Source organism: Gambusia affinis, linkage group LG06 (assembly GCF_019740435.1).
Source record: "Gambusia affinis linkage group LG06, SWU_Gaff_1.0, whole genome shotgun sequence".
In the NCBI taxonomy this organism is placed as follows: domain Eukaryota; kingdom Metazoa; phylum Chordata; class Actinopteri; order Cyprinodontiformes; family Poeciliidae; genus Gambusia; species Gambusia affinis.
The window spans coordinates 5,227,251-5,239,485 of record NC_057873.1 but is presented as its reverse complement, the minus strand read 5'-3'; the positions used below and the strand labels follow the sequence as shown (position 1 = coordinate 5,239,485).

Genomic DNA, 12,235 nt, shown 5'->3' with positions numbered 1-12,235 from the left:
CCTCCTCCTCCGCTTTGTCCTCCACCTCTTCCTCCTTCTCTTCCCCCTTCCCCTCCTCCTCTTCTCATTCCTCCTCTTCCTCCTGCTGCTCAGACAGAGCAGGGATAATGATGTCTCATCCTGCTCCTCTCTGCCCTGTTGTAAGTGTGTGGGCGGCAGAGAGAGCAGAGAGTGTTTCATTCACTCCAGCCTGAGCTGCAGATTAACACGCCGCAGCTAAACGGCGCCGGACCCTGACCCGCTGGCGCTGGGATCGGGTCGGACTCTCCTCTGGATTCAGATCTCTGAGTCTTCAAGCGGACGAAGCCACACAGTTACAGGGAATATTGGCATAAAAGATGGAAGAAGTCAGGCTGGCATTTCCTCCTCCAGTTTCCATTTTCCTTCTCTGTCGTTATTTTGACTCATAATCCAGGATAATCTCTTCTTTATCACACCTTAAGTTTCAGTTTTTAATAACTTTAAACATGCGGAGTCAGTTCGGTTGCTTAATGCATCAGTTTCCGCTCTGATATGTGGAATCCCTCAGATGAGGATTGTTTGTCAGGAAGGAGCCGCAGGCGCTGCAGCGCGTTGCTAACGGTGCTTTACTGCCACCTGTTGGTCACTGGAGGTAAACAGCAGAGGTCTGAGGAGGTCGATGGTTCGGTTCCCCAGCAGAAGTCAGACGCAAAGATTCAGATTTCTGATCATTTTGTGAAAAATGAGACATTGCTGTGAGCTGAAGCAGCTGGATGGAAATTTAGGGAGAGATTGTTTCTTTAAATTTAATGTTTGAGTTCACAAAGTAAAAACAGTTCCTCCTCGTTGGGTCAGAGGTCAAAGGTCAGGTGTCTGGGTCAGACTTCCTGTTGATTCATTTGTTTCAGAAAAATCCTGAAGGCTCAAAAAAACAATTTCAATTTTATTCTATTTCCCCTCAGTCATCGCTATTGTAACAATAAATTACCAGCTTATCCGTCCTTCCTTCCTTCCTTCCTTCCTTCCTTCCTTCCTTCCTTCTTTCTTCTTTCCTTCTAAATGGCCTAGTTAAAGCAGGAGAATGTTTCAGAGTTCTGAACAGTCAGCAGGCGATGTCATAACTGCTGCAATAAATAAAAACGTTTTCTCTTTCCATCAATCCAGAGGAGGTCTGATGATGACAATCAAGCCATTTTTCATCATTTACCAGGCAAAGAAAGTTCAGATTTTTCTTCAGTCAAATCAACTGAGGCAAACAATCAGACGTCGGCTGAATGTTATGGAAATAGAGGAACATAAATCTTTTTATTTGGTTTCTTTCTCCATAATTCCCTTTTTTTTTTCTTCAATTTCATTTAGCTAAGATGTAATTAATTGCAAAACCAACTGAAATTAACAAGAAATGAAACAAATGGTTGCAAATTTTAAATTCTGACTGGATGTCCTCCAAGAGTAGTTAGTGTGTGTTTTATTTATTTTTTTATTTTGGTGAGCAGCCTTTTAAACACTGCAAATACACAAAATCTAAAGATTTCTGCATTTGAAATAAGACAAACTAACTTAACTTTTGAGAAGATATAGTGGCTTGTTTTAAATAAATAGTTCCTTAATATTCATGAAAAGGTTCTGGTTTCACTGGATGTTTTGTTACAAGTGAAATTATTCGCCAGTATTTTTTCATCAACATTAAGGAATTATTTACTAGAAACCAGCTACTAAATGTTGTTGAAAAGTTTCTCGTAAGATGGTTTTGTCCTATTCTAAATAATAAGATATTTGCACTAGAAACTCGACCAGAAAAACTTGTTTTTGCAGTGAATGCCTGATTTAGACACTTTAATGTGAATTAAATGATCAAACATCTTCAGAGTGACTCTAGAGGGCCCAGGTTGTTGTCCTGCTGGCTTACCGCTTTGTTTTTCTGCCTTCCTGACGTCAGGTGATGACACACCTGCGGGTGATCGAGGAGCGGATGAACCAGAGTCTGTCTCTGCTCTACAAAGTTCCCTACGTGGCCGAGGAGCTGCAGGACGAAATCGGTGAGTCACAGAAGAATGAAGTGAAACAGAAAGTTAAATCCAGCACGTTTTGTTCTTCCCCGTCTTTTATTTCCATCTAAAGACTCTTGAAAAATGAAAAACAAATATGGTCGGTTTAAATGTTTGACTACAACCCAATTATTCAGACACACATCGTCTCATCTTCAGCTCCTGATGAAAATTTGAACAAAAGTCCTTCTCTTCGGTGTTTTAAGACCAATCCCTGTTTTCACGCTTAGCTATTTATCCCAGTTTCGGGATTTGAAAATGTTCTTCTGTTTTCTCTGCTTGGTTTGAAAGGAAACGCGGTGTGAAGTTGAAGCATAAATTAAAGTTGAGTTGCTGTAATGACAGAACTGGGTCGCAGCTTTCACCGCGCCGCGTTCGTCTGAGATCTACAGAGCAGAGTTATGAGAGAACCAGCTTTCAGAGGAATGCTAATTGGTGGTTAGCAGAAACAGAAGCTGTTGCTGTTCTTAGGAAATAAGATTTGGTTTATAAACGCTCAACAGAAGCAGATACTCTGCAAAATAACACAAATCTTATCAAGTAGTTTTGGTCTAGTTTAAAACTTAAAAAAAGGACAAAACTGACTTAGAAGAAACTTTTCAACAAGATATCGGAGTTTGTTTTAAGTCAATCATATTTTTAAAAAGTACTTATACGTTGGCAGATTATTTAAATCATAACATGACATTTTTCTCAGATTCTAAGTGAAATAATCTGACGGTAAAACCAGAACTTTTTCATTAATATTAAGAAATTATTTACTTGAAACAAGCTCCTGTATCTTGTTGAAAAGTTGCTAGTAACCAGAGTTCACAACAACCAGGTAAGAGTAACTGTATTAAAACATTTTACTTTAAAAGTGAAAAGTACTCAACCAAGAAATCATTTGAGTAAGAGTAAAAAAAGTTAAATTTACTCAAGTACTGAATAACTGATCAGACAGAAATATGAAGCTGTGTGAAAATTCTGGTACTTTAAAGACTAAAATGAAAAAAAACAACAAAATAATTCCTAATCAATATTTTTCAACAAAATAGCTTGTGAAACCAACACTGTTTGGTTAAAACATGTTTGTTCTTTATTCAGTGAAGTTAATAGTGGCCACCCAGACATTTTACTCAAGTAAAAGCATACAGTGCAGTAAAAACTGCACTTTCTTTCTTTTTACCAACAGTCACTCAAATAAATGTAGCTAGTTACAACTCAACTCTGCTTGTAAGTTAGATTTGTCTTATTTCAAGTGTACCAACATGTTTACACTAGAAACTAGACCAAAAATACTTGGTGTAATTTTATGTCTTTGCAGTGTGACTGTTGTTTTGTGATTTTTCTTGCTCTGCAGACGACCTGCTCCAGGAGCAGAAGGCCGACATGGACCAGTTCCTGTCCTCCATCTCTGAGTCGCAGCCTGACGTCACCGTGTCGTCGGAGGAGAGCGTGGAGGTTCCAGTCCCCGAGGGCAAACCGTACCGACCCATCCAGGTCACGTCTCTGGGGGCGCGCTCGGAACCAGAAGGTACAACACAACACAACACAACACAACACTGTGTTTCCAAGCAAAACCTTTAAGGTGACCTATTGTTTTAAATTCAAATCAGCTGCTGGCCACGCCCCCTAATGCAACATTTACACTCACATGAAAATGGCTGCAAATGGATGCACAAATATACTATAACTGTACATCTTTGAAAAGCATTAGTTGAGCCTCCTGCACAACCAAAAAGAATCCTGCAAGTGGTGGATTCTTGCTGGAAAACTTGCTCTGAAAAGATATATGTACAGAGCATATATCTTTTTACAACGTCGAGTGTCGTCTCCCCTGTTGGGGTGGCAGCATCAGAGCCAGGGATCAAAAAGAGCTCAACAGCTGATAAAGGAGGCTGGAACTGTTCTGGGGCGACTGTGGAAACACTGGGAATGATGACACGAAGAACGATTTTACATAACATCAAGAAAATAATAAATAATCCTGAGCATCTGCTTCATGAGACTTTCACAGAAAAACAGCATCTCTGGTCAGAGGCCTCTACAAATTCCATGTCACACAGACTGCTACAGGAGATCTTTTCTGATCTACAGCTATCACCGTCTAGAATAACGCTGAAGAATTTTTAATTAATATGAGAGTAACACTTTTTAGTCATTGTTTTCTATCCTGACTTTTAACCATAAAACTATTCCAACTGCCGTAAAACTCAGGAACGACAACAGTGATTAGAAATTGTGTTACGGAAGTTAAAACAATGCTTAGTTTCCGTTTGGGACCACTAAGCTATTTTTGAATTTGAAAATCAGTTGACCAAAGGTTCTGGAGCTCAGCTTGGTTGCTAGGTGACGGGCGGAGTTCCGCTGAGGTTGCTAGGTAACGGCCTGGGCTTTGCTGGGGTTACTAGGTGACGGGCAGTTCTTGCTGATTTGTAACGTTACATTTTGAAGATTTTTGAAACACCTCATTTTCAAGACGCCAAAAAACATTAAATTGTTGTCAAAACCCTGCTGGGTGTTTTGTTTTTTGTTTGTTTGTTTGTTTTTAAGTTATTTGTCTGTTTTCAGAAGCAGCAGAAACCCAAATGAAAGCATGAAAATGTGAATTTTGCTTAATGGATCCCATTTATCAGAGCTCCACTGTTCAGATTAAACTGAGCTGCAGCCAATCGCTTCGGGGGAAATTAACGTCAAATTGGTGCCAAACAATCCTTAAGGAGAAGTAGAAATGATGGATGGAATATTTCCAGCAAAACGGGAGGCAAATTACAGTGAAACCCCAGAGGAGCGTTTTGAGACGCGAGCCAGAGGCCCGGAGGGCTCAGTAAGGCACGCCAACTCCGATTCTGGTTCTGATTCTCCCGTTTCTGCCCAGTCAGTTAACAGAGCTTGATAATCCTGCCGTTTCTCTTCTCACCTCAGTTTTCTCTCTTCTCTCCGTCCCGTTTTCTGATCTTCTGTTTTTCTGTTGCTCATTTCTAACGTCAAGGCGACCTATCAGACTCCCCACGCGCCTTCAAGAAAGGTGGGTGCCTCTGTTGCGTCTTGTTTTCCTCTCACCCAACTAAAACCATCCCCGTTGTTTTCCTTTGCTTTTCCTCTCCTGTTCACCCTTTCTTACTGACCACCCTGGTTTCGTTGCTTATTTTTTGTTTTTGTTCTGTTTTTCTTCATCATATTTGGATTATCACCTCATGCTTTGTAGAAAAGCTGGTAACTTTTTTCTCGGGGGTCTGTTGGCTCTCACCAGATTTATGGGTATTTTTCTCACCAGCCGTCTAGTTTCCGATAGGAGCTGTGAAATGTAGCAGATACGCTGCAAAAACGCAAAAATTTTACCAGGTATTTTGTATAGTTTTTAGTGCAAACTGAGAACACTTAAAAAACGGCAAAACCAACTCACAAGTGCATTTTTAGCAAGATGTAGTAGCTTGTTTTAAGTCAGTAATTCTTTAATATAATAATAGAAAAGTCTTAGTCCAACTGGCAGATTATTTCACTTATAACAAGATATTTTCCCATTTTACGAGAGAAATAATCTGAAAGTGGAACCAGTCAATAACTATAAATTATTGACTTAAAACAGGCTGCTATATCTTGCTGAAAAGTTACTTGTACATTTTATTTTACTATACGTTTACTTAGTACTAATAATATTTGCACTAAAAACTAGACTTGGTAAGATTATGGTTTTTGCAATATGAAACTACAAAACAACTAAATTTTAAGTATTTTTTAAATCTAGTTTTTATTGTAAATATCTTGGTACAATGAAAGTAAAACAAAAGTTACTAGGAACCTTTCAGCAAGAAATATGAGTTTGTTTTAAGTCAAAAAATCCCTTAATATTTATTTTTGAAAAGTTCCAGTTCCACGGGCAGATTATTTAACTTATTACATGGGAAAATGTTTTGTAGTAAAATAATCTACCAGTGAAACTAGAACTTTTTCAAATCAATATTAATAAATTATCGATGAAAAGCAAGCTCTTATATTTTACTGAAAAGTTACTTGTAAATTGGTTTTGTCTTATTTTAACTGTACTGAGATATTTGCTCTAGAAACTAGACTAAAAATACTTGATTAGATTTTGTGTTTTTGCAGTGTACCTCTCTGAACTCAGTGTTCACTCAAAAATAGACAAAGAAATTTCTCCTACAAATCCAGAGATTACAGCGTGTGGAGAAGTTTTAAATTGCCCCTACCGTCTTTATACTGTAATCCTGAAACCTTAAGAGATTATAAGAACGTCCGGCTGCCTGGAAGGAAAACATATTCTTATCATGGCTTGAATCTGTGATCAGTGCAATCTTCATTCCTCTAATGGCTCAAACTAAGAAGAAAAAGTTCTCCCCTTTGGTTGACAGTGGGATCTTTTACCATTTCTCCTGCTGATTACCTTTTATTTGTGATGTGAAAGTGGCCATTTTGGATTTTCGGCACAGTTTGCATCCTAGACAGGAAATATGACAACTGTTTGCTGTTTTATTTTAAAGTGTTCATCCACCCCAAACATTTTCTCTGATGGGAACACAAAACAGTGATTAAAAATCCGAAACACACAAACAACAAAAACCAAATGCAACCAAAAACGCTGCAAATATATGTACATCAACATCAGTATCAGCCGATATTATCAATTTTTTAAACATATCTGTCCGATAAATTTGGTAGATTTGAACAACCTGTATTTATTTTCCATCTTGTTGTCTTCTGTTTCTGTTCATTTTTTAAAGTGTCATAACGGTAGAGAAATATTTATGATACAATGTACATAATATCGGTATCAGTTATTTGCCATAACATTAATATCAGATATCAATATCAACCCAAATTTTTGTATTTGTATAAGTTTTTGCATTTCTAGCAAAACCTTGCAATCGACAAAATAAATGCTAAACAGAAGACCTCCAGACCACTAGGGGGAGTCTATAGTAGGTAGAGTTACCGCTGTAAATTTGCTGCTGTTCCATAATGTTTGAAAGACATGAACTCTGAAGCATCTTTTCTTTCTTTTGTCCCGATAATCATGACATCCCGTCTTTGCTGAGGTTCTCATCCCGTTATTGATTGACTCCCCCTTGTGGCCTGAAGGACTTGCGTTTTGTTGCGCGAGTTTTCATTGTGTCATACTTGTGACATTTTCCATTTTGGTTCTATTTCCTGTGGTTGCAAAATTTTCCATTTGCAGCATTTGTTGCATTTATTTTCTTTCATGTTTTGGGATTTGCATCAATGTGCATTGGCACCTTTTGACCTCCGTATTTTTCACATTTTCCTGTGCTACAAGCACAAAAATCTATATATTTGATTGGCCAGCGCTCAGTAGTGCATATTCACAGAGAAGGATAAAAAAGATCATTTTTAACTTTTTACACGGATTAAAATCTTAAAGGTGTGGCATTCATTTATATTTTGTGCCACTAACTCAGCCTGGTTGGATGGAGAGCAGCAGTGGACGTCAATTTTTATGTCCCACATCAATTTTTATGTCTCACCACAGTTCTCAATTGTATTTACTATAAACTTTGACTGGGCCATTGTGACGCATGAATATCCGTTGTAGCTCTGTTTATGGTTGTTGATCGATTGTATTTAGACGAGTCTCACCATGTGCTTGGTTTGCTGGGGGGACCTGCAGCGTTCCTGTGTTTTTATTCTGATTTTAAATCTCACATCGCTGGACTTTTGCTAATTAAATGACTTGAGATGCAAATTTAAAGTTTTTATTCTTTTTAAAGCGGAACAATTAGAGCGGTGTGATTACTCCCAGATACAGTTTTACTGTTAAACGTTTGTCCACATTTCTATGGAGAGTGAAAAGTGCCAAATTACAATAAATAAACAACTTCAATTAGAAACTGAATTTCTAATCGAGTCTGATGGGTGAAGTTAATAGTTTAAACTAATTAATGATGTTATTTAGTACAGGAACATAAATAATTTACAAAACATGAATAATTATATCTACAACTTTAGGTCAGGCAAGACGTTAAATTTAATCAATTAACTGATTAATCGATTAACTGTCTAAGTAGTCTAAAATAATCTTTGTTTGCAGCCCTAATAGTGATGAGTTTTTTATTTATTGTAATTTGACACTCTTCACTCTTTGAGCAGAAAAAGATTGAATGCTGGTAATAATAAATTAATAAAAATATTTGTCACATTTTTCTACACCTGGTGTTAATTGTTTAAAAAGCTGCGCTGCTCTATATGCAGAGCGCCGCTGCAGCTGCCTGCCATACACACCCTGCAGGGACAGAATCTCCTCAGCTTGTTGTCACCTCATTTATTTCACATGAAGGTGTATTTACAGAAAAATGCATCTGTTGGCGAACAGCAGCGATTGTTAATGAAAAATTGCATGCGTCTGGTTTGAGAGGGCCTTTGTGGGAGAGCGCCGTCGTGTTCACAGTCGTCTCTCTGTGCTGAATGGGAGAAAGGGTTTTGTTGTCACCAGCGCATCGAGGAGACTGATGCAACCGCTGTGACGAAACGGTCTGCTCTCCACCAACATCACCACCCCCGTTTGTCTGTTTTGTTTTGCTTGTTTTCTACGTGTCACTGACCGATCCGGCTTCACCTCCACCAGGCTCCGCCATGGCCGGTCTGGACGGTCTGATCGGCGCCGAGGAAAGAGTCATCAACAGCAAGCCGAAGACGGGAGAAGACCTGGTGAGTGCCTGATGCTTCTGTGCAGCCAACGACTATTTTAATTATCAATTAATCGGTTGATTATTCTGACGATTAATCGATAATTGGTTTTTTGAAATGACACATTCTGCTTATTTTTTTATTTAGGCATTTTTATACAATATTGGAAAAACATGCAAATGTACAAATAATTCAAATCCTTTTTAAATAGGAAAATAAACATGTTCCTACTTCATTTTATGATTAATCGTTTACTAAATTAGTTGACGATTAATCATTTCAATTTAAATGTGTCATTAATATACTAAAACCTGAATGATTTTTCTTATCTTAATTTCAAAATGTTTATATTTTTTGTACAGTTTTGACTTAATCACTTCCTTGATTATGACGGTCGTTTTGAGTCTGTATACTTCAGTTAATGATTAATCATTTACTAAACTAGTTGATTATTATTTCAATAATTGATTAATCACAATTAATCATTTCAGGCCTAATTTAACGTCATTAATTTATTACAAAATATACATATGTTTTGGTTTAATTACACCTCAGAGTGTGTTGTTCTTTCAGCACCTGTGTACACCACTTAATGATTAATTGATTATTTTAATAGTCAATTCATCCTATTAATCGTTCAAGCCCTACCTCTGTGACCTAAGAGCAACTTTGTTGAGGATAAACACAGGGCTGACTGTAGACGGGTTAATTTCATTCAGCGGAGGCTGATTGAGATGAATGAGGCGACCCGGCGCTTTCTCTTAATTTCAGTTTTCACTGTGACGGATGATTCCAGTAACTATGTTGTCATAGTTACATCCGTCTCGCTCTGGGAAATTCGCGCATCTGTGTGTGGCTTCCTCCAGCCGACCTTCATGCAAATCGGCTCCACGCTCTGTTCGCCAGTCACTGCATGGCACATTTCCTCGCCCAACTCGCCAGGCCTCCGCGAGGATTTTCAAACCATGTTTGGCCTCTGAGTGCGTCTTGTGTTCTGCATGTCAAACCAACACCCAGCTACCAAGCTGCATGTTTGTGTGCATGGATTTTCTCTCTTTTGTGGGGTAAAGCTGTTTTTCTGAGATAGACCAACCTGGCAGTGAAATTATCCAATGAGTGTGAAACCTAAAAACATTTTTCTTGAGTCAGATACAGAATCTGGATTGGTCTCTCTAGAAAACGCAGATTTTCACTTGTTTCTATCTCCTAAAAGCATCGTCTTTACCCTGTGATTGTGCAGTGAGTAGAAAGATGCTGATGGCCTGTTCACACAAGAAGAGTGACTGAAATAATTTACAGTGGATATAAGGAATGTTAACACCTGATTAAAATGCTACTTTAAAATATTTCCAAAGTTTTTTCACATTTAATTTGTTCTTAGACCTGGAGATGGACGGATGGATGGATGGATGGATGAATGGTTGGATGGATGGATGGATGGATGGATGGTTGGTTGGTTAAGATGGATGGTGAATGGATGGATGGATGGATGGATGGATGGATGGATGGTTGGTTAAGATGGATGGTGAATGGATGGATGGTTGGTTCATTAAAAAGGATGATGGATGGATGGATGGTTAAAAAGGATGATGGATGGATGGATGGATGGATGGTTAAAAAGGATGATGAATGAGTTGATGGATGGTTGGTTAAGATGGATGATGGATGGATGGATAAAGATCTGACTGAAGTGGAAAACTTTGAATAAATTGGCTTCCTGTTGGATGAAGGGTGTGTAAACCTTTACATCCACTGCATGTTATTAAAGCTGCTGCACTTTCTCTTTCTCCCTGGTTCTCTCTCTTTATCTCTATCTCTTTCTTTCCTTTCAGTTTGAACCAGAAAACTTCAAGCTTATCATCACTTTAACACTTTGCTGCACATCCACACTCTCTTGCTTTCCTGCCTCTCCATTCCTGTCTAACAAAAAAACAAACAAATTATTCTTCTTTCTTTCTCTCTCACACACACAGACATGTTTTTGTATCTTGTGGGGACTTTACGTCGAGTCCCATTCATTTTCTGCAGCCTACTCCCACTCCTACCCCTAACCATCACATACTTAACCCTAACCAAAACTCAATTCACACCTTAGTCCTAATCCTAACCCCTAACTCAAAAACAACCTTCCCCTCCTGGGGACGAGGATTTGTCCCCACAAGAAGCAGCGGTCCCCACAATGTAGACAGAAATAGGTCCCCACAAGCATATAAAAACCTGGTTACACACACACACAGACACACCCACACACACACTGCTGTGAGTGTAACCTGGGCTCCCCTGTCTGTGTTGACAGGTGATTGATGAGTCTCTGGATGTTAACGAAGTGGTTTACAGTGCTGAGAGAGTCAGCGTTATGCATGGTGATGAGCTGGTGAGTACAGCGGCGCCCTCCTCTGGGCTCTCTGGGGAACTACAGACAGCGGGGAGAAGGTGACAGTAGGAGAGTGTAGGAGTGTGCAACCAAACTTTACTTACCCCCCTCTCTTCATGAGTAAAAGTTTTCTGTTCAAGCTATTTAAAAAAAAATGTCATTCCTGCATGGGAGCATGTTTGTTATGTGAATGTACCTGAATGTACACATTGGAAAAAGGATCAGCAGAAACTGACGTGGCTCAGTTTTTGTGTGGGAATGAGCAGTGAAGAAATTCCCCTGCAGCTGTCCACATATGATCAGATTGTGTCATATGTGCCAAATTACAATGTGAATGTAGAAGAACGGGTTGTGACGAAACGTCAGCTCAGATACGATCAGCTGCAGCATTAAAACGATTTTTTTTTTCTTTTTATTCTTGAGTTTCTTCATGTTTTCTGTGTAAATTCTCAATTAATTTAGGATTAGAAGATGAAGATTTAGAGGTGAATTTCTTATCTTCATCATTTTAGAGAATAAAATCCACTCAGCAAATAGCAAAAAAATAAATGAGAAACCAATGCTAACTATTTCATAGTGACAAACTACAGATTACTGTTGCATAATGAACAATATCAAAGGTTATTTAACTTAGTACTGATTATCTAACTATAAATATCTTCTTACATTCTGACTGCAACTAATAAATTAGTACCTATAACGAACATTTAGTTTGATGTGATAAAAAAAAAATCTGTAGCTAATTGCTAATGCTAACATTAGGTATTCTGACATTGGCTAATCCTAACTTTTATTTATGATTTGATTATTTTGTTAAACAGCTGATAATGAGACAGTTGTTAATCAACATTTAGTCCTTTCTTCATAGCTCCTCAGTTTAATGTTGCATTTGCCTTTTTGTAACTGAATCAGCCAAACTTAAACTACTTGTCGTTGCGCAACACCCCCCTTCTCTCTCTCTCTCTCTCTTTCTACTTCCTCTTTGAGAGGGGAGATGTGCTGCCAGCTCTCCGTCTAACGGGTGAATTGAGTTTCCTAAATCTGCTGGGATTTAGCCTGTCCAGAATTTAAGTAAACTCTGTTTAAGCTGGCATTGAGAAATACTCTCCTGATTCCTGACGACCTCCATCCAGGTGTCCCAACCTTCTTCCCCCTGTGAATTAACCAGACTGAGCAGCCAACTAGTTTCACAGAGCTCACCTGTTAACAG

The 12,235-nt window shown here is 38.5% G+C and overlaps 1 protein-coding gene across 4 annotated transcripts in view; it reads left to right on the top strand.

Moving 5' to 3' along the window:
• aplp2 (amyloid beta (A4) precursor-like protein 2) overlaps positions 1 to 12,235 on the top strand; it is an 80,141-nt gene that overhangs the window by 62,414 nt on the left and 5,492 nt on the right. The window contains exons 11-15 of one of the 4 annotated variants that reach the window (XM_044119495.1): positions 1,901 to 2,000; positions 3,352 to 3,525; positions 4,984 to 5,019; positions 8,590 to 8,672; positions 10,948 to 11,025. In XM_044119495.1, coding sequence (XP_043975430.1) covers positions 1,901 to 2,000; positions 3,352 to 3,525; positions 4,984 to 5,019; positions 8,590 to 8,672; positions 10,948 to 11,025 — 471 coding nt within the window. The remainder of the gene's footprint in view (positions 1 to 1,900; positions 2,001 to 3,351; positions 3,526 to 4,983; positions 5,020 to 8,589; positions 8,673 to 10,947; positions 11,026 to 12,235) is intronic. The other 3 variants (XM_044119496.1, XM_044119497.1, XM_044119498.1) reach the window with 3 other exon arrangements.